Source organism: Salvelinus namaycush, unplaced genomic scaffold (assembly GCF_016432855.1).
Source record: "Salvelinus namaycush isolate Seneca unplaced genomic scaffold, SaNama_1.0 Scaffold2409, whole genome shotgun sequence".
NCBI classification, from domain to species: domain Eukaryota; kingdom Metazoa; phylum Chordata; class Actinopteri; order Salmoniformes; family Salmonidae; genus Salvelinus; species Salvelinus namaycush.
This window is the reverse complement of record NW_024059241.1, coordinates 12,501-33,578: the sequence shown is the minus strand read 5'-3', so window position 1 is coordinate 33,578 and position 21,078 is coordinate 12,501. Positions and strand designations below refer to the sequence as shown.

The 21,078-nt window shown below is 47.9% G+C and overlaps 1 protein-coding gene across 1 annotated transcript in view; it reads right to left on the bottom strand.

Moving 5' to 3' along the window:
• Positions 1 to 308: 308 nt before the first annotated feature.
• LOC120038862 (potassium voltage-gated channel subfamily H member 3-like) overlaps positions 309 to 21,078 on the bottom strand; it is a gene marked incomplete at its 5' end in the record, with an annotated part of 24,942 nt that continues 4,172 nt past the window's right edge. The window contains 6 exons of the mRNA XM_038984444.1: positions 309 to 524; positions 2,640 to 2,797; positions 4,161 to 4,422; positions 7,895 to 8,001; positions 8,196 to 8,360; positions 8,634 to 8,867. Coding sequence (XP_038840372.1) covers positions 309 to 524; positions 2,640 to 2,797; positions 4,161 to 4,422; positions 7,895 to 8,001; positions 8,196 to 8,360; positions 8,634 to 8,867 — 1,142 coding nt within the window. The remainder of the gene's footprint in view (positions 525 to 2,639; positions 2,798 to 4,160; positions 4,423 to 7,894; positions 8,002 to 8,195; positions 8,361 to 8,633; positions 8,868 to 21,078) is intronic.

The following is a 21,078-nucleotide window of genomic DNA, read 5'->3' as shown; positions in this document are numbered from 1 at the left end:
CAAGGAGTCACTGTGTCTTTACATGTGTGGAGTTACCACCAAGGAGTCACTGTGTCTTTACATGTGTGGAGTTACCATCAAGGAGTCACTGTGTCTTTACATGTGTGGGAAGTTACTAACTATCCAATGTCCCAATAGCTCTTCATTATCATTGAACCCATAACTCAATAAAATACCATTTAATAGGAATTTAGTGCGTGCATATGTGTGTGTGTGTGTGTGTGTGTGTGTGTGTGTGTGTGTGTGTGTGTGTGTGTGTGTGTGTGTGTGTGTGTGTGTGTGTGTATGTGTTTATTTTGTTGCCAGGTTTACTCACCATTATCCCAGGAGCTCAGGCTGTTGCTCTCGATCTCCTGGCGTCCGATGAAGTACCAGACGCAGGCCATCCAGTGGGCCAGCAGGGCGAAAGTAGACATGAGCAGGGTCAGAACCACGGCGCTGTACTCAGAGTAACGCTCCAGCTTCTGGAGCAGCCTCAGGAGACGGAGTAACCGCACTGTCTTCAGCAGGTGGACCCCAAAGTACTGCACAGGGGAAGAGGAGGGGACAGGAAAGCAGAAGTCAATGGTCATTGGTATTGACAGAGTGCGTGATGTGTGTGCATAGGTGTGTGTGTGTTCTTGAAAGTTGGAAAGTTTGACAGTTGAGTGATGCCTTTGAGGTGTTGCTCTGAGAAATGTTCTTGGTTCGGGGATCGATGAGACAGCAGGAGGCTGGTATTGATACATCACTGGACACCATTAAAGCCTGGGGAGACTCGGTATGACTGACGGCTCAATACGTCTCACACAAACATGACCTATACTCACACACAGACAGACACACCCCAGTCCCTGGCTGGCTGCACCCCCATGTCTCTATGAAGCCCTTTGGCCAAAGAACAAAGTGATCAGTCACCATTCTGCGTGTGTGTTTCTATGTACACTACCAGTCAAAAGTTTGGACACACCTACTTATTCAAGTGTTTTTCTTTATTTTTACTATTTTCTACATTGTAGAATAATAGTGAAGACATCAAAACTATGAAATAGCATTTATGGAATCATGTAGTAACCAAAAAAGGGTTAAACAAATCAAGATATATTTTATACTTGAGATTCTTCAACCAGCTTCATGAGGTAGTCACCTGGACTGCATTTCAATTAACAGGTGTGTCTTGTTAAAAGTTAATTTGTGGAATTTCTTTCCTTCTTAATGCATTTCAGCCAATCAGTTGTGTTGTGACAAGGTAGGGTTGGTATACAGAACATAGCCCTATTTGGTAAAAGACCAAGTTCATATTATGGAAAGAACAGCTCAAATAAGCAAAGAGAAATGACAGTCCATAATTACTTTAAGACATGAAGGTCAGTCAATGTGGAAAATGACAAGAACTTTTAAAGTTTCTTCAAGTGATGTTGTAAAAACCATCAAGCGCTATGATGAAACTGGCTCTCATGAGGACCGCCACAGGAAAGGAAGACCCAGAGATACTCTGCTGCAGAGGATACGTTTCATTAGCACCTCAGATTGCAGCACAAATAAATGCTTCACAGAGTTCAAGTAACAGACACATCTCAACATCAACTGTTCAGAGGAGACTGCATGAATCAGGCCTTCATGGTCGAATTGCTGCAAAGAAACCATTACTAAAGGACACCAATAATAAGAAGAGACTTGCTTGGGCCAAACAACACAAGCAATGGACATTAGACCAATGGAAATCTGTCCTTTGGTCTCATGAGTCCAAATTTGAGAATTTTGATTCAATCCGCCGAGTCTTTTTGAGATGCAGGGTAGGTGAACGGATGATCTCCGCATGTGCATTTCCCACTGGGAAGCATGGACGAGGAGGTGTGATGGTGTGTTGGTGCTTTGCTGGTGACACTGTCTGTGATTTATTTAGAATTCAAGGCACACTTAACCAGCATGGCTACCACAGCATTCTGCAGCGATACGCCAACCCATCTGGTTTGGGCTTAGTGGGACTATAATTTCTTTTTTCAACAGGACAATGACCCAACACACCTCCAGGCTGTGTAAGGGCTATTTGACCAGAAGGAGAGTGATGGAGTGCTGCATCAGATGACCTGGCCTCCACAATCACCCGACTTCAACCCAATTGAGATGGTTTGGGATGAGTTGGACCACAGAGTGAAGGAAAAGCCGCCAACAAGTGCTCAGCATATGTGGGAACTCCTTCAAGACTGTTGGAAAAGCATTCCTCATGAAGCTGGTTGAGAGAAGGCAGAGAGTGTGCAAAGCTGTCATCAAGGCAAAGGGGTGGCTACTTTGAATAATCTCAAAAATATTTTAATTTGTTTAACACTTTTTAGGTTACTACATGATGCCATATGTGTTATTTCATAGTTTTGATGTCTTCACTATTATTCTACAATGTAGAAAATAGTAAAAATAAAGAAAAAACCTTGAATGAGTAGGTGTGTCCAAACTTTTGACTGGTACTGTGTGTGTGTGTGTGTGTGTGTGTGTGTGTGTGTGTGTGTGTGTGTGTGTGTGTGTGTGTGTGTGTGTGTGTGTGTGTGTGTGTGTGTGTGTGTGTGTGTGTGTGTGTGTGTGTGTGTGTGTGAAGTATGTATGCTTGTGTCTTCTCATATGTCTGTGCATGCCTGCGTTGCTGGAACGTGCCGCACACCCACCACGCTGATATTGAAGGCGTAGAGCAGATCAAAGGGCAGGGCGGCGATCAGGTCAACAAACAGCCAGGAGGTGGCGTAGTGTACAAAGATAGAGCGGGCTTCATAAACCACCTGACCCGTCGTACTCACATAGGTGGTGCGGAAGTTCAGTGCAATGTCTGTCACAGAAAACACATGGTGAGATAGAATAGGACAAAGGGGACATTTGATTGGACCAGCCAACACATAGAACACCAATAAAACCACAACAGAGGACACACAGACAGCAGTTAAAACGGATCGCTCCTCGGTGGGATCATTCAATCATCATTCAACCCAGCAAGCAACATTTGGCATGGGACGTCATAATGACGTTGTTCCTGGTCATAAATCGGTTGTAGAGATGTCAGATTACAACCAGGTTAAGACATTTATTTTCATGTCAACATCAATGTGTCTGGGAAAGACGTAGAATTTTGGCTGTTATCTTGTCAGATAAATGAGATTACAACCATTAGAAAACCAGTGGAGGCTGCTGAGGGGAGGACGGCTCATAATAAAGGCTGGAACGGAGTCAATGGAACGGTATCAAACAAATCAAAGACGTGGTTTCCATGGTTTCCATGTGGTTGATACCATTCCATTGACTCCATTCCAGCCATTATTATGAGCCGTCCTCCCCTCAGCAGCCTCCACTGGTGAAAACATAATTTACTGTTTTTTAAAGGGACTAGGGTTGGAAAATTCTGGTAATTCCCAAAATTCACAGTGGGAGGGGTAACATTCTGGGGTGTGGGAGGGGTAACATTCTGGGGTGGGGGAGGGGCAACATTCTGGGGTGGGGTGGGGGAGGGGTAACATTCTGTGGTGGGGAAGGGTTAACATTCTGGGGTGGGGTGGGGGAGGGGTAACATTCTGGGGTGGGGGAGGGGTAGCATTCTGGGGTGTGGGTCGGGTAACATGCTGGGGTGGGGGAGGGGTAACATTCTGGGGTGGGGGAGGGGTAACATTCTGGGGTGGGGGTGGGGTAACATTCTGGGGTGGGAGGGGTAACATTCTGGGCTGTGGGAGGGGTAACATTCTGGGGTGGAGGAGGGGTAACATTCTGGGGTGGGGGAGGGGTAACATTCCGGGGTGGGGGAGGGGTAACATTCTGTGGTGGGGAAGGGTTAACATTCTGGGGTGGGGTGGGGGAGGGGTAACATTCTGGGGTGGGGGAGGGGTAGCATTCTGGGGTGTGGGTCGGGTAACATGCTGGGGTGGGGGAGGGGTAACATTCTGGGGTGGGGGAGGGGTAACATTCTGGGGTGGGGTAACATTCTGGGGTGGGAGGGGTAACATTCTGGGCTGTGGGAGGGGTAACATTCTGGGGTGGAGGAGGGGTAACATTCTGGGGTGGGGGAGGGGTAACATTCTGGGGTGGGGGAGGGGTAACATTCTGGGGTGGGGGAGGGGGAACATTCTGGGGTGTGGGAGGGGTAACATTCTGGGGTGGGGGTGAGGGTGGGGTAACATTCTGGGGTGGGGGTGAGGGTGACTTACCAATGATGAACAGAATCTCCACCAAGATGTCGCTGTAACTGGGGGGGTTGCGAGCCCCGGAGCCGCCCCCCTCGTCCCGCCCCTCCACCACGGTGAAGCAAACGTTATAGGGCACGGTGATGGCCACATAGAAAGTGGCCAGGAGGATCAGCCAATCCCAGCCCGCCTTGAAGGTCCCGTAGTGTAGCAGGATGAAGCGAGACTTTGGGGTGGCAGCCACCTTGTACTCAGGGATGGGGTTGGTGGTCGCCCCAAACATACTCTGGAGAGAAAAATGACACATCATAACAACACGATGGTAAACACCAAGACATTATAATAGAGGTAAATAAAAATGATACACTGAGTAAATAAAGTCCATGTGGGATCTTGAGACAGATACAGAAAGAACCGGTATAGGATAGAAGGATCTGGAGAAGACGGCCCAGAACAAAAAGAACCGGTATAGGATGGAAGGATCTGGAGAAGACGGCCCAGAACAAAAAGAACCGGTATAGGATGGAAGGATCTGGAGAAGACGGCCCAGAACAGAGTGAGATGGACAGAAGCCCTAATGACCTCTGCTCCCAACGGAGGGATGGGCCTATGTAATTAAGTAAGTCCATGACTGATAAAGGGTTTATCCTTACGAACAAGACTGATCCCAGAGCCATTGATGCTGTCTTAGTCACCAAACGGCCAGATAATGACCATAGGAGTTAGCTGTACAGCACAAACAGATCTTGAACCACGGCTACTAACAAAAGGGTTATTATGATTACATTTAAGTCATTTAGCAGACGCTCTTATCCAGAGCGACTTACAAATTGGAAAGTTCATACATATTCATCCTGGTCCCCCCGTGGGAAATGAACCCACAACCCTGGCGTTGCAAGCGCCATGCTCTACCAACTGAGCCACACGGGACAATGATCCCATTCAACCTCTCTTTCGTATCGTCTGAGATCCCCAAAGACTGGAAAGCTGTCGCGGTCACCCCCCTCTTCAAAGGGGGTGACACTCTAGACCCAAACTGCTACAGACCTATATCTATCTACCCTGCCTTTCTAAGGTCTTCGAAAGCCAAGTTAACAAACAGATTACCGACCATTTCGAATCCCACCGTACCTTCTCCGCTATGCAATCTGGTTTCAGAGCTGGTCATGGGTGCACCTCAGCCACGCTCATGGTCCTAAATGACATCATAACCGCCATCGATAAGAGACATTACTGTGCAGCCGTATTCATCGACCTGGCCAAGGCTTTCGACTCTGTCAATCACCACATTCTTATTGGCAGACTCGACAGCCTTGGTTTCTCAAATGATTGCCTCGCCTGGTTTACCAACTACTTCTCTGATAGAGTTCAGTGTGTCAAATCGGAGGGCCTGATGTCCAGACCTCTGGCAGTCTCTATGGGGGTGCCACAGGGTTCAATTCTCGGGCCGACTCTCTTCTCTGTATACATCAATGATGTCGCTCTTGCTGCTGGTGATTCTCTGATCCACCTCTACGCAGACGACACCATTCTGTATACTTCTGGCCCCTCTTTGGACACTGTGTTAACTAACCTCCAGACAAGCTTCAATGCCATACAACTCTCCTTCCGTGGCCTCTAACTGCTCTTAAATGCAAGTAAAACTAAATGCATGCTATTCAATCAATCACTGCCCGCACCTGCCTGCCCGTCCAGCATTCCTACTCTGGACGGCTCTGACTTAGAATACGTGGACAACTACAAATACCTAGGTGTCTGGTTAGACTGTAAACTCTCCTTCCAGACTCACATTAAGCATCTCCAATCCAAAATTAAATCTAGAATCGGCTTCCTATATCGCAACAAAGCATCCTTCACTCATGCTGCCAAACATACCCTCGTAAAACTGACCATCCTACCGATCCTCAACTTCGGCGGTGTCATCTATAAAATAGCCTCCAACACTCTACTCAACAAATTGGATGCAGTCTATCACAGTGCCATCCGTTTTGTCCCCAAAGCCCCATATACTACCCACCACTGCGACCTGTACGCTCTCGTTGGTTGGCCCTCGCTTCATACTCTTCGCCAAACCCACTGGCTCCAGGTTATCTACAAGTCTCTGCTAGGTAAAGCCCCGCCTTATCTCAGCTCACTGGTCCCCATAGCAGCACCCACTCGTAGCACGCGCTCCAGCAGGTATATCTCACTGGTCACCCCCAAAGCCAATTCCTCCTTTGGTTGCCTTTCCTTCCAGTTCTCTGCTGCCAATGACTGGAACAAACGGCAAAAATCACTGAAGCTGGAGACTCATATCTCCATCACTAGCTTTAAGCACCAGCTGTCAGAACAGCTCACAGATCACTGCACCTGTGCATAGCCCATCTGTAAACAGCCCATCTATCTACCACATCCCCATACTGTATTTATTTATTTATCTTGCGCCTTTGCACCCCAGTATCTCTACTTGCACATTCCTCTTCTGCACATCTACCATTCCAGTGTTCAATTGCTATATTGTAATTACTTCGCCACCATGGCCCATTTATTGCATAGCCTATCTTACCTCATTTGCACTCACTGTAAATATACTTTTTGTTTTATTTATTCTACTGTATTATTGACTGTATATATGTTTATTCCATGTGTAACTCTGTGTTGTTGTATCTGTCGCACTGCTTTGCTTTATCTTGGCCAGGTCGCAGTTGCAAATGAGAACTTGTTCTCAACTAGCCTACCTGGTTAAATAAAGGTGAAATTAAAACATAAAAAAAACCATCTGGCTCCAAGACGATGGCAATTTGGAAAAAAATGACCAAGTAAATTGTGCTGATTTACTGGCACATTGAACCATATGGGGCGCCGTAGTTTAAGAACTCTGTGGGCAGTGCTAAAAACAATGACGTCATTGTCTGAATTCCTACATCTTTATGCACCTTCGCCATTGAAATGTTGAGGAAGTGATTAGCCATAGGAGTGGTGGTTTGATGTTTATAGGTGCTTATATGGGCTGTATTGGACAATATAAGAGTGATGATAGGATGAGATATGGGCTGTATTGGACAATATAAGAGTGATGATAGGATGAGATATGGGCTGTATTGGACAATATAAGAGTGATAGGATGAGATATGGGCTGTATTGGACAATATAAGAGTGATGATAGGATGAGATATGGGCTGTTTTGGACAATATAAGAGTGATGATAGGATGAGATATGGGCTGTATTGGACAATATAAGAGTGATGATAGGATGAGATATGGGCTGTATTGGACAATATAAGAGTGATGATAGGATGAGATATGGGCTGTATTGGACAATATAAGAGTGATGATAGGATGAGATATGGGCTGTATTGGACAATATAAGAGTGATGATAGGATGAGATATGGGCTGTATTGGACAATATAAGAGTGATGATAGGATGAGATATGGGCTGAATTGGACAATATAAGAGTGATGATAGGATGAGATATGGGCTGTATTGGACAATATAAGAGTGATGATAGGATGAGATATGGGCTGTATTGGACAATATAAGAGTGATGATAGGATGAGATGTGGGCTGTATTGGACAATATAAGAGTGATGATAGGATGATGTGAGATGTATTGGACAAACATGTTGCTAACTGGGTGATATGGGGACGTGTCGTGCAACGCAGAGCTCTAACAGACCCCCCCATAATGCATCGCTCTTTACAGTCCTATATAATTCCAGTAGCTAACTGCAAAGATTTTTTCTGTAACTGTCCATCCATGTGTTAAAGTGTACTCACGTTGTTGATCTTGAGCTTGCTCTTGTCCTGTTTCTGCAAGTGGCCAGACAACTGGTAGAGTACGGCCCGACTACGCCGGCGGTTGTTGTCAAAGCCTGGGGGACGGGTGATCTTGTGCACCTCCAGACCTGTCTCCTCGTCTGGGGACAGGCAGGCCGAGGGGTGGGGGTGGAGGGAGACAAGATCCTTTTGATGCACTGTAATTAGCTTATTCATTGTTCATCGGGTAACTATCAATCCCTCTCCCTCCAACCCCTCTCTCCCATTTTCCCTTAATCTGAATCTCCCTCCCTCCCTCCCTCCCTCCCTCCCTCCCTCCCTCCCTCACCAGTGTCTGAGTCTTGTCCATGGTCCCCCTGGTCCTTCCTGGTCTCTGTGATGTCCTTGTGGGAGACCAGGAACAGCACCACCTCTCCCTTCTCATTCTTGATGGGCACTATGTCCAGCAGACACCAGAACTGCTCTCCTGAGATACAGACAGACACACAGACAACCATAGGTCAGAGATAAGTTAAACATATAGGCTCTGTCTCAATGGCCTTGATCATCTGTCCTCTCCTTCGTCTGCAATTATCTGAAAGAACTGAGCAAGTGAAAACTAGACTAATGATTATGATGAAGGGGAAGCGATGCATTTGAGAAAGAGCCATAGAAACCCTTTGAGGGACCCGTGGAGGAAGTCTTACCAGACCACTGACTAATCTCTGGCAACTAGAACCAAGATGGTTCCCTTCCTTACCCCCCTTCTTGTACAGGATGCACTCAGTCTTAAATTCCTGCCGCTCGTCCAGAGCCTTTTGGATCTGAGTGGTTAGGCTCTCGCTGGTGTCCGAGCCGTACAGGAAGTGACACCTGCAGCTCTTTTGCATCAGCTCACCGCGGGCGAAGCCGGTCAGCTCACAGAAGCCGTCCGAGCAGTAGACGATGGGGTAGAGTGACTGCACCTGGGCGTTACCCAGGACAAAGTTACTGTCTGAGAGAGAGAGAGAGAGAGAGAGAGAGAGAGAGAGCGAAAGAAAGAAAGAGAGACGGGACGAGTTTCAAATGCTATTTGGGATAAAGAACATCAAAGAGACCTCATTTGAACTTTGTATAAAAGTTTAATCATATTTTTCTCTGGATTACTTGCAAGTCTTTGACTGAGTCTTTGTGATGGTAAGGGCAATGCGGGTGTGTTTTTGCCCCAAGCCGGATCTCTGGCTGAGTATGACAGGGGGAACGAAAGAGCAAACCTAACAAATCACATAGCTTGGCTTAAATGAAGGGCATTAGGGGCCAAAGGCAACGAACAGAACTGTGTTAATTCATGCATGAATGAAGTCAAGACATCAATGACATATAAAGGCAGTTTCTGTTTGAGTCAAGAGTGGTAGGGGGATCTGAGTGGCGCTGCCTGGCGCTAGACGGAGATACACCCTCTTGAATATTTCTATGGGTCATTTAGTTGTTTGATTAGTAGGCTTTATGGGCTCTACATGAGAACAATTCACTCTGCAGGAGATGTTGAGTCCTTTACAGAAATAGGATCTGTAGGACTGGGGCACTCACTGTGAAGAATGTGTATAATATAGAGAGGGAGGGAGGGAGGGAGGAAGCCAGGGAGAGAGAGAGAGAGAGAGAGAGAGAGAGAGAGAGAGAGAGAGAGAGAGAGAGAGAGAGAGAGAGAGAAAGAGAGAGAGAAAGAGAGAGAGAGACACAGAGACAGAGAGAGAGAGAGAGAGAGACAGAGAGACAGAGAGAGAGAGAGAGAGAGAGAGAGAGAGAGAGAGAGAGAGAGAGAGAGAGAGACAGAGAGAGAGAGAGAGAGAGAGAGAGAGAGAGAGAGAGAGAGAGAGAGAGAGAGAGAGAGAGAGAAAGAGAGAGAGAGACAGAGAGAGACAGAGAGAGAGAGAGAGAGAGAGAGAGAGAGAGAGAGAGAGAGAGAGAGAGTTTGAGTTTTAAATAATCTTTATTGGGTCTGGGAGCCCACCACACAATAAATACTCATACAAAACCACAGTTACACATCAATTAAAAACACAACTCCAACTCCTCCTCCACAGTAACTAAACACAACAGCCTCTGAATACCCCATATACTCAAAAACAGATCAATATTGTTGACAAGTTTATAATAGGCAAACTCAACCCTTAGTCTCGCTGCCACCATTCCCTCCAACATTCCCACCACATCCACAGACCCTTGTCCCCGAATACTGTTCTTTCGGGTCTTCCATATCGCTAATTTTGCTGCCCCTAACACAAAATTAAGCAACACAACGACACCCTTTTGACTGAACCTGTACTTTGGCCCAAATACATACAGTTGGGAAGAGAAAACCTCTCCCAACGTTGAGAACCAGTCAGTGATCAGGTCAATCATCCCGACCAACCTGGGACACAGTAAAAACAGGTGTGCCAGAGTTTCAGACTCTGCACAGAATGGACACCCTTCCCCAACAGTAGGATCCAGGTGTACCAGATGCATGTTGGTGGCTATAGCTCCATGTATTATCCTCCATTGGAGGTCAGCCGTCCTCTTATCAATCGGCAGTTTGTATAATGATCGCCAACAGCCTTTTGGGGAAGCACCTGGACCAAGCACACCCGCCCACCTCGTCGATTTTACCCCTTCCAGGGAAGAGGCATGGGACACCTTTACACATATTCTGTACATGGCCTTCTTTCCCACCTCCTTGAACTCCCCCAGCTCCGGGGTATCGAAGGAAAGCAGCATCCCCACGTCCTCCTCAAATGCCCCCACCGCAGCACTAACAATCAGTGCAGGGAACACATAATCCAGACCCTCCTTCCACCGATCAGAATTAGAAGTGTCAGTCACATACTGACGATGAAGAACTGGCAAGGAGTCACAGACCTCAGCGACAACCTTCCTCAGTAGGCGAGATGATCGGATCCCCGCTCTTTCTCCCAGCTCCTCCAACGATCTGCTCCTGCTCTGCATCAGATGACCCAGCTTGGTGCACCCGACACCTAACAGGCATGAACGCAGGCTGGCTGAACCCAGAGCACTGGACTGGATGGCAGTGTTATAAAAAAGAGGCTCTTCAAAAAGCCACATCCCTGGTAGCGTGCCGGCCTTACGGGACTTGACAAGAACCCTCCAAGCCTGCATAACAGACTCATAAAATGGAGTCAGGCCATTCAACTCACCCCCCTCCAGCTTTAAGAGGAAAAGGTGCTCGTCTAAGCCCAAACAGCCCGCTCTCCTCATCAATGCGTAGGCTGTGTCGACCCAGCTAGAACCGTCACTGTACAACAGTCTCTGGGCTGCTTGAAGCCGGAAAGCCATGATCCTAGAGGAAATGTCCACCAGGCCTTGCCCCCCCTCGTGCAGTGGCAGGTACAGGGCTGCAGCTTTAATCCAGTGTTGTCCAGACCAGAAGAAATTGACAAGGGTCCTCTGAAGCTCTTGTATCAGACCCTTCGGTGGCTGCAAAATCATTAGTCTGTGCCACAGGGTAGAGGCAGCAAGATTATTAATTACCAGTACCCTTCCCCTATAAGACAACTGGGGTAGCACCCATTTCCATCTTGACAGTCTGGCACACACTTTCTCCACTACACCCTCCCAGTTCTTTTTCTGAAAGACATCAGAGCCTAGAAAAACACCCAATGTCTTCATCCCATCTCTGCCCCACTGAAGCCCCCCTGGTAACTGTGGAGCGGACCCTATCTGAAGCTGACCTGCCCACAGCGCTTCACTCTTTCCCCAATTGACTCTAGCTGAGGAGGCCCCCTCATACACCATTAAAGCGTCTGAGAGAACCTTAACATCCTCAGCCCCTGTAATAAAAACTGTCACATCATCTGCATACGCAGACAGTGCTATCGTGGGTCCCTTCATTACACCTGGCACAGAGAAACCAGTAAGCTTCGCTCTTAAAAAACAAAGCATTGGTTCAATCGCCAGACTATATAACTGCCCTGAAATTGGGCATCCCTGCCTGATGCCCCTTTGGACAGGGATGGGGCAACTCAAACCACCCCCCACCTTCACCATACACGAGGCCCCAGCATACAGTAAATTCATCCAAGACAAAAAAACATCCCCAAACCCAAAGGCTTTCATCGTTTTAAACAAATACTGGTGGTCCACTCGGTCAAAAGCCTTCTCCTGATCCAAAGAAAGTAAACCCACATTTTCATCAGACAGTTTACAAATGTCTAAAACATCTCTTATCAGAAACAAGTTGTCAACAATTGAGCGATCAGGTACACAGTAGGACTGGTCCTTGTGGACCAACAATCCCAGATACTCTTTCAACCTGTTTGAGAGACATTTAGAAACTATTTTGTATTCTGCACACAGCAAAGCAACAGGTCTCCAATTTTTTATGAGAGCCAAATCCCCCTTTTTTGGCAACAGTGAAAGCACCGCACGTTGACAGGATACAGGAAGAGAACCCTCATGAAAAGATTCACACACCACTTCATAAAAATCCTCCCCAATAGACCCCCAAAAATGCTTATAGAACTCAGATGGTAAACCATCAATGCCAGGGGCTCGGCCTGTTGAGAGCTGCATAACTGCTGTGGACAGCTCTTGCTGTCACGATCTTTCAAGATCGAACCCAGAAGCAGACCAGGACAAGGAGCGTAGGAAGAAGGTGAGTATTTATTTACAATAAAATGTGAAAAGGTAGATATATCCAGATGGCGTAGCGGCCAGCGGTGGTGAATAGATGAGAAAAAATAGGTGAGTCCAATGTAGTAGTAGAATCCTCTGTCAACCAGGCGGGAATGGAGTGAATGATCCAGGTGAGTAACTGAAGGCAAAACAAACGGAGGTAAGTTCAAGGCAAGCAATACGTAAATGAAAACAACAAAACAAATACTATCCAACTGGAGTCTGGTACTCAGGCACAACATACTGTTCATGGCTAACGATCCGGCAGGGAATGGAAGTCAGGTCAGAGCTTTTGAAGGGTAGAGATGATGATCAGGACAGGTGTGCAGATTACTGATGGGAAACAGGTGCGGGTGAACATCAATCTCCCAATGAGCTAATTCGCCCGGCAACCAGACAGGGTGCGTTCCAGGACACCTGAAACACACTCCAGGACAGACACACAGGCAAACCCAGACTCAGGAAGCGGGATTCGTGACAGTACCCCCCCTCCGACGAACGCCACCGGGCGGACTACCTGGAGCGCCAGGATGGAGGCGGTAGAAGTCACGAAGCAGGTCGTCATCCAGAATCTGACGCTGAGGAATCCAACTCCTCTCCTCTGGACCATATCCTTCCCAATCCACTAGATACTGGTACCCTCGACCCCGCCGTCTGGAGTCCATGATGCGGCGCACCGTGTAGACAGGACCACCTCCGATCATCCGAGGAGGAGGAGGACGAGGACGAGGACGAGGCAACAGAGGACTGAGGTGAACCGGCTTGAGACAGGAGACATGAAAAGTGGGATGCACTCTAAGTGTTGCAGGCAACTTGAGTCGAACCACCACAGGATTTATGATTCTCTCCACTACAAACGGACCAATAAACTTCGGTGACAACTTCCTTGACTCCGTCCGTAGAGGAAGATCCCGTGTAGCCAACCAAACCTTATCTCCAACCGTATAAGCTGGGGCAGGAATACGGCGACGGTTCGCCTGGATCTGATACCGGTCAGAAACTCTAAGGAGAGCCTTCCTGGCCCGATGCCAGGTCCGGTGGCAACGACGAATGTGGGTCTGGACAGAGGGAACCGAGAGATCCCTCTCCTGAGAAGGAAACAAAGGAGGTTGGTATCCGTAAAGGCATTGGAAGGGGGACATCCCCGTGGCAGATGAAGGAAGGGTATTATGGGCATACTCAACCCAGGGTAATTGAGATGACCAAGAGGTGGGATCAGAGGAGACAAGACAACGCAGCGTGGACTCCATCTTCTGGTTGGCTCTCTCCGCCTGACCATTAGATTGTGGGTGAAATCCAGAAGTGAGACTGACTGTAGCTCCAATGGCCAAACAGAAGGATTTCCAGACAGCAGAGGTAAACTGAGGACCACGGTCAGAAACAATGTCACTGGGCAATCCGTGAACCCTGAAAACCTCCCTAACCAGGATCTCGGACGTCTCCGTAGCCGATGGAAGCTTGGAGAGAGGAACAAAATGAGCAAACTTGCTGAATCTGTCCACAATGGTCAGAATGACCGTGTTCCCAACAGAAGGGGGCAATCCCGTGACAAAATCCAGGGCCAGATGCGACCAAGGTCGCCGAGGAATAGGTAGGGGGTGAAGAAGCCCAGAGCTGGGCCGATTGGTACTCTTGTTCTGGGCACAAACAGGACATGCGGCAACAAACCTCCGGGTATCTTCTCCCATGGCAGGCCACCAAAAACGTCTGCGCAGTAGTGCCATAGTCCGAGCAACGCCAGGGTGACAAGCTATCTTGCTGGCGTGGGACCACTGAAGGACAGCAGAACGGACCGACTCGGGTACGAACAACCGACCGGGTGGACCGTTACCGGGGCCGGGCTGCGTCCGAAGGGCCGCCATCACATCCTCCTCTATCCTCCATGTAACGGCTCCCACGACCACATTCTGGGGAAGAATCGTCTCAGTCTTGACCCCACTCTCCTCCGTCTTAGAGAACATCCGGGACAGGGCGTCCGCCTTCCCGTTCTTCGACCCAGGTCGGAACGTCAGGGAAAAATTGAAACGTCCAAAAAACAAAGCCCACCTGGCCTGACGGGCGTTGAGACGTTTAGCCGATTGTACGTAAGCCAGATTCTTGTGGTCAGTCCAAACCACAAACGGTTGCTCCGCTCCCTCCAACCAGTGACGCCACTCCTCCAAGGCAAGCTTCACAGCGAGAAGCTCCCGGTTACCCACATCGTAGTTTCTTTCAGCTGGAGAAAGACGACCAGAGTAGAAAGCGCAGGGATGGAGTTTACCGTCAGTGGAGCTACGCTGGGACAGGATGGCGCCCACACCCACATCAGAAGCATCCACCTCCACAACGAACTGACGGGAAGTGTCAGGTTGAGAGAGAATCGGGGCGTTGGTGAATCGGCTCTTCAAGTCCAGAAATGCTCGGTCTGCCTCAGGAGTCCAACAGAACTTTCTGGTGCAAGACGTCAGGGCAGTTAAAGGTGCAGCCACCCGGCTGTAGTCACGGATAAACCTCCGATAAAAATTCGCAAACCCCAGGAATCTCTGGAGCTGCAATCTTGTACCGGGCTGGACCCAATCCCGAACCGCCCGAACCTTCTCTTGGTCCATCTTGATCTCTCCCCTGGATATGATGTACCCGAGGAAGGACGTTGTGTGGGCGTGAAAATCACACTTCTCAGCCTTCACGAACAGCCGGTTCTCCAATAACCGCTGCAGGACCTGCTTGACATGCAGAACGTGGCTAGAAAGCTCCTTTGAGAAGATGAGGATATCATCCAGGTAAACGAACACAAAAATACCAATCATATCTCTCAGAACGTCATTCACCATACTTTGGAACACAGCCGGAGCGTTGGTCAGTCCAAACGGCATCACCTGGTACTCAAAATGTCCCATCGGAGTATTGAACCCAGTCAACCACTCGTCCCCCTCCTTGATCCGAACCAAATGATAAGCATTACGTAAATCAAGCTTCGTAAAAACCGTAGCACCCTGTAAGGAATCGAAAGCCGAGCTCATCAAGGGCAGGGGATACTTGTTCTTAACCGTAATATCATTCAAACCCCGATAATCAATACACGGTCGAAGAGAGCCATCCTTCTTGCTCACAAAAAAAAATCCTGCTCCCAAAGGTGATGACGATGGCCGAATGAGACCTGTAGCTAGAGACTCCTTGATGTAGGTCTCCAAGGCCTCACGTTCCGGTCGAGAGATACTGTATAACCGTCCCTTGGGAAAGGCAGATCCAGGAAACAGATTAATCGCACAATCATAAGGTCGGTGGGGAGGAAGGGACAGAGCCTTCTGTTTACTGAATACCTCACCCAACTCGTGATATGTTTCTGGAACCAGGGACAAATCAGGAGGAGCAGAGTCACTGACCTGACTGGAAACAGCAGGAGAACAGGCAGTCCTAAGGCAGTTAGCATGACACTCAATGCTCCAACTAGTTACCTTCCCTGTCACCCAATCAAACGAGGGATTGTGTTCCTTCAGCCAGGGGTAACCAAGAACCAGAGGAACATGGGGCGAGGACAAAATGAAGAAAGAGATAAACTCTGAATGATTTCCCGACACCAACATCTTAACCGGTTCAGTCCTCATAGTGATCCGTGCCAGACTACTGCCGTTCAGAGTGGTTGCTTCAATGGCTTCCGGCAATTGCTCCTTGGAAAGCCCCAGCTGTTCCACCAAGTCGGCATCCATAAAGCTGCCATCGGCACCTGAATCGATAAAAGCGTTCATGTCAAAACTCTGATCCTTATTCATAAGGGTCGCAGGAAAACGGGGTCTGACAAGATCCTTGAGAGATTGAAACTGGCTCGCTAAAATTCCTCCCAAAACTAGCGAGCCGGGCAGTTTAACGGGCGCTGTGGACAAGCGGAGATGTAATGTCCCGATCTACCACAGTAGAAACCGCTATTGGTCTCACGTCTACGTTGACGCTCCTCCTTAGTTAGCCCGTGTCGCCCCACTTGCATTGGTTCAGAATCTGGTGGCAAGACCCCTCCACTAATCCCGTGTGGAGAATAATGCTCAATACGTCCTGGTTCACCTCCTGAACCGAATGGTAACCGAGTTGCAGATTGATTGGATGGGCCCCACTGCTTCTCCCTCCTTCTCTCTCGGACTCTATTATCTACCCGAATAGATAAAGCGACCAAGCTGTCCAGGTCACTAGGCTCTGGATAAGATATCAGCTCGTCCTTAAGTTCCTCTGACAACCCCTTGTAAAAAACCGCTTGTAGTGACTCCTCATTCCAACCACTCTCCACAGCCAATGTCCTGAACTCAATCATAAAATCTGCCACACTGCGATCTCCTTGGCGAAGAGAGAACAAACGTTTAGCTGCGTCCTTACCTCGGACTGGATGATCAAAAAGCTTTCTCATCTCTCCCGTGAACTCCTGATATGAAGCCGTGCAGGTTCCCTGTCGTTCCCAAACGGCTGAAGCCCATTCCAGAGCTCTTCCACGCAACAGTTCAATAACAAAGGCTATCCTAGCCTTGTCAGTGGCGTAAGAATGGGGCTGTAGATCAAACACTAACCCACACTGCATAAGAAACGAACGGCATTTTCCCAAATCCCCTTCATATTTATCAGGCGTCGGTACCTTGGGTTCACGGAATGACACCGCTCCAGACACGGCAGGTGAGATGGGTGAAACCGGTGGTGAATGAATCGCCGGCAAACTGAGCTGATCCTGGATTTGTGTCAAGCTAGCAGATAAGTTCTGGATCGAACTCGCTATCTCCTGTAGCGCCGTATTGTGTTGTCCCAATGTTTTCCCCTGCTGGGTAATGGCATGGCAAACGGAGTCCAGGTCCGCTGGGTTCATTACTGGCCGGATCGTTCTTTCACGATCTTTCAAGATCGAACCCAGAAGCAGACCAGGACAAGGAGCGTAGGAAGAAGGTGAGTATTTATTTACAATAAAATGTGAAAAGGTAGATATATCCAGATGGCGTAGCGGCCAGCGGTGGTGAATAGATGAGAAGAAATAGGTGAGTCCAATGTAGTAGTAGAATCCTCTGTCAACCAGGCGGGAATGGAGTGAATGATCCAGGTGAGTAACTGAAGGCAAAACAAACGGAGGTAAGTTCAAGGCAAGCAATACGTAAATGAAAACAACAAAACAAATACTATCCAACTGGAGTCTGGTACTCAGGCACAACATACTGTTCATGGCTAACGATCCGGCAGGGAATGGAAGTCAGGTCAGAGCTTTTGAAGGGTAGAGATGATGATCAGGACAGGTGTGCAGATTACTGATGGGAAACAGGTGCGGGTGAACATCAATCTCCCAATGAGCTAATTCGCCCGGCAACCAGACAGGGTGCGTTCCAGGACACCTGAAACACACTCCAGGACAGACACACAGGCAAACCCAGACTCAGGAAGCGGGATTCGTGACACTTGCAGTGTAATGTCAGAGTCCAATGCGACTCTCTGTTCAGGTCCCAATTGAGGAAGACCGTGTAACAACTGTTCAGTACACAGAGAGTCACAAACCTCCGCTTTATACAGGGCAGAGTAGAAATCCACGGCATGTTGACGCATTTCACTGTCATCCGTGGTCACCTTCCCATCAGGGAGACGAAGGCAGACCATCTGTTTACGTTGTAATTTCGACTGTCCAAGGTTAAAAAAAAAAGCACTAGGAGCATCCATGTCCTTGAGGGAAGCGAAACGAGACCTAATCAAGGCACCTTTCACTCTTTCATGCAGAAACGACCTCAGTTCATGTCTCTTGTCCTGTAAGTTCATGACTAGTCCAGGGTCGTTCTGAGTGAGCAGCTTCAATTCAATTGATTTGATGTCCTGTTCAAGGGCCTTGATAGTCTCTTTAACTTCAATTTGAGACAAAGCAGTATACTGTTGACAAAATACTCGTATTTGGGCCTTCCCAACATCCCACCATTGTCTCAAGGACTCAAAATTCCCTTTTGTAACCCTCCATTTTTCCCAAAACAACAAAAACCGTTCACAAAACTTGACATCATGTAACAATTTAACATTAAAATACCAGTAAGGTGATGACCTTCGTGGACAGGACAAGTGAATATCAACAGTAACCATGTGATGATCAGAGAAACCCACAGGAGTAATGGCACACCTTCCAACCCTACTACAGTATTGATCAGATACGTACAACCTATCTAACCTTGCTGCACTGACACGACCTTCATTCACTTTCAACCATGTGTACTGCCTAACTTTTTCATTCCTTACTCTCCACACATCAGAAAGCTCAAACTCAGTTATTAAGCCAGACAGGAAAGTGGCTGACCGCAGGTGAGGTTCTTCAGCGTTGCGATCAACAGTAAAATCCACAGTACAGTTCCAGTCCCCCCCTAAAACCATACACCCCTCTTGGTCACACTGTCTTAAGGTTTCTTTTATTTTATCAAACACAACAAGACGCTCTGTACCCTCATTAGGAGCATAAACATTCAAAAACACAAACAAAAACCCCATAACATCCACCTTGACCAATAAAACCCGACCCTTGACAATCTCTGTTGTAGATATCACCGTCACCCCTAACCCTGAGGAAAACAAGATGGCCACCCCAGCACTGAAATTAGTACCATGACTGAGTATATGCTGCCCCTCCCACCACATTCCCCAGTCAACCTCATTATCCTCATCACTATGTGTCTCCTGTAGGAAAACTACATTAAGCCTTTTCTGTTTTATTACTTCTAATACCCAAGCCCTCTTATTCCTGTCCCTTCCCCCATTAATATTGAGAGAGCCCACCCTTAGTACCTCCATATAGAAAAGAGAAAGGAAAAGCAGAAGATACCACAGAGAAACCAAAGAGAAAAACGACACCCTATGAAGCATGATCATCATCATTATTTAAATTTTTTCTTATTAACCTGACCACGTTTCCCACCACCTTTTGCTGCTGTAACAGCAGTAACAAATTTCCTCAAGCGAAACCGCTTCTTCTCACTCAACTCGTCCAACCCCACCGTCTTCTGTAACATCACAGCTGACCTCACAAACTTATCAACATCAAAATATTCTGCCAATTTGACAGATTTCCCAAAAGTCTGATCCAGAAAACCATTTACCTCCTCTAGATCATAAATTGAGTCCTCACCAGCTGCTATCATATCAAAAGAGATATCCATTTCCTTCTCCTGATCCTCCTCAGCTGAAGCCACAGACCACTGACTCCCCTCTACCACATCCCTTTCAACACTCCCCATTTGCACCCCATCACTCGTGCCAGGCATCTCCTCCACTACCTGGGAGACTATCCCCACCTGAACCCCATTACTCGTGGTGGGCATCTCCTCCACTACCTGAGAGCCTAGCTCCACATGAACCCCCGCCTGTTCCCCATTACTCGTAGTGGGCATCTCCTCCACTACCTGGGAGATTAGCTCCACATGAACCCCCTCCTGTTCCCCATTACTCGTAGTGGGCATCTCCTCCACTACCTGGGAGATTAGCTCCACATGAACCCCCTCCTGTACTCCATTACTCGTAGTGGGCATCTCCTCCACTACCTGGGAGATTAGCTCCACATGAACCCCCTCCTGTACTCCATTACTCGTAGTGGGCATCTCCTCCACTACCTGGGAGATTAACTCCATATGAACCCCCTCCTGTGCCCCAGTACTCGTACTGGGCACCTCCTCACCAGTCTGAGGAACTGGCTCTTCAGATCCATCCTTGCCTTGTACAACAATATTTTTCTGCTGCATAATATTTCCCTCTAATACAAGTTGCAAACTCGTGGCCTCAACACGGATAACTTGTTCCTCGGCAACAGGTGCTTGTGGCTGCTCAACCACTGACAGCCCACCTCTCCCTACATCAGTGGGCCCAGGCGTTACGAGGACCACCTGCGCCCCTCCCTCTGCCTTCTCCCTTTTTGGGCAAGCATATCGCTTATGGCCAACATCCCCACACTCAAAACACCGTTGACTACCCGTACTAGCATAAGCCATATACAGTCTGTTGTCATACTTGACTTTAAACGATATCTCTAAAGTCTGCTCCGGTGAGTCCAAAAACATAAACACCTGTCGCCGAAACGACATAACCTGTTTCAACGCCGGGTGTTTGCAACCCAACGGAACAACCTTAATTGAGCTTGCAAACTTCCCAAAGCGCAATAACTCGCGCTCCAATAGCTCATTTGGAATAAACGGTGGTACATTTGAAATCGTTACCCTTGTTGACGGAGAAAAAAGCGGCGTAACTTGAATAAACATTCCTTTAAGAAGTACGCCCTGCTCAACCATACGATCAACAAGGCGCTCTTCTTTTAGAAATACCACCACCGCTTTGTTCATCCGTGACGCATAAGCAATATTCTCATATCCTACCTTCTCCCCTACGGCGACCAGAAACTCCTCCACCGTGACAGTAGCTTCAGTAACACACCTAAAGCCGTGCCGAAGTGACAGGGACGGCATTCCAATTCGGGAAGCCATCCCCGCCAAAATCAAGGAAATTTCGATACGAAAAAACCTAAATACTTAATTCTACCACACAAAAAAAAAATATATATAATAATCTTAATCATGCACAGAAGAAACCAAAGAAAGCCA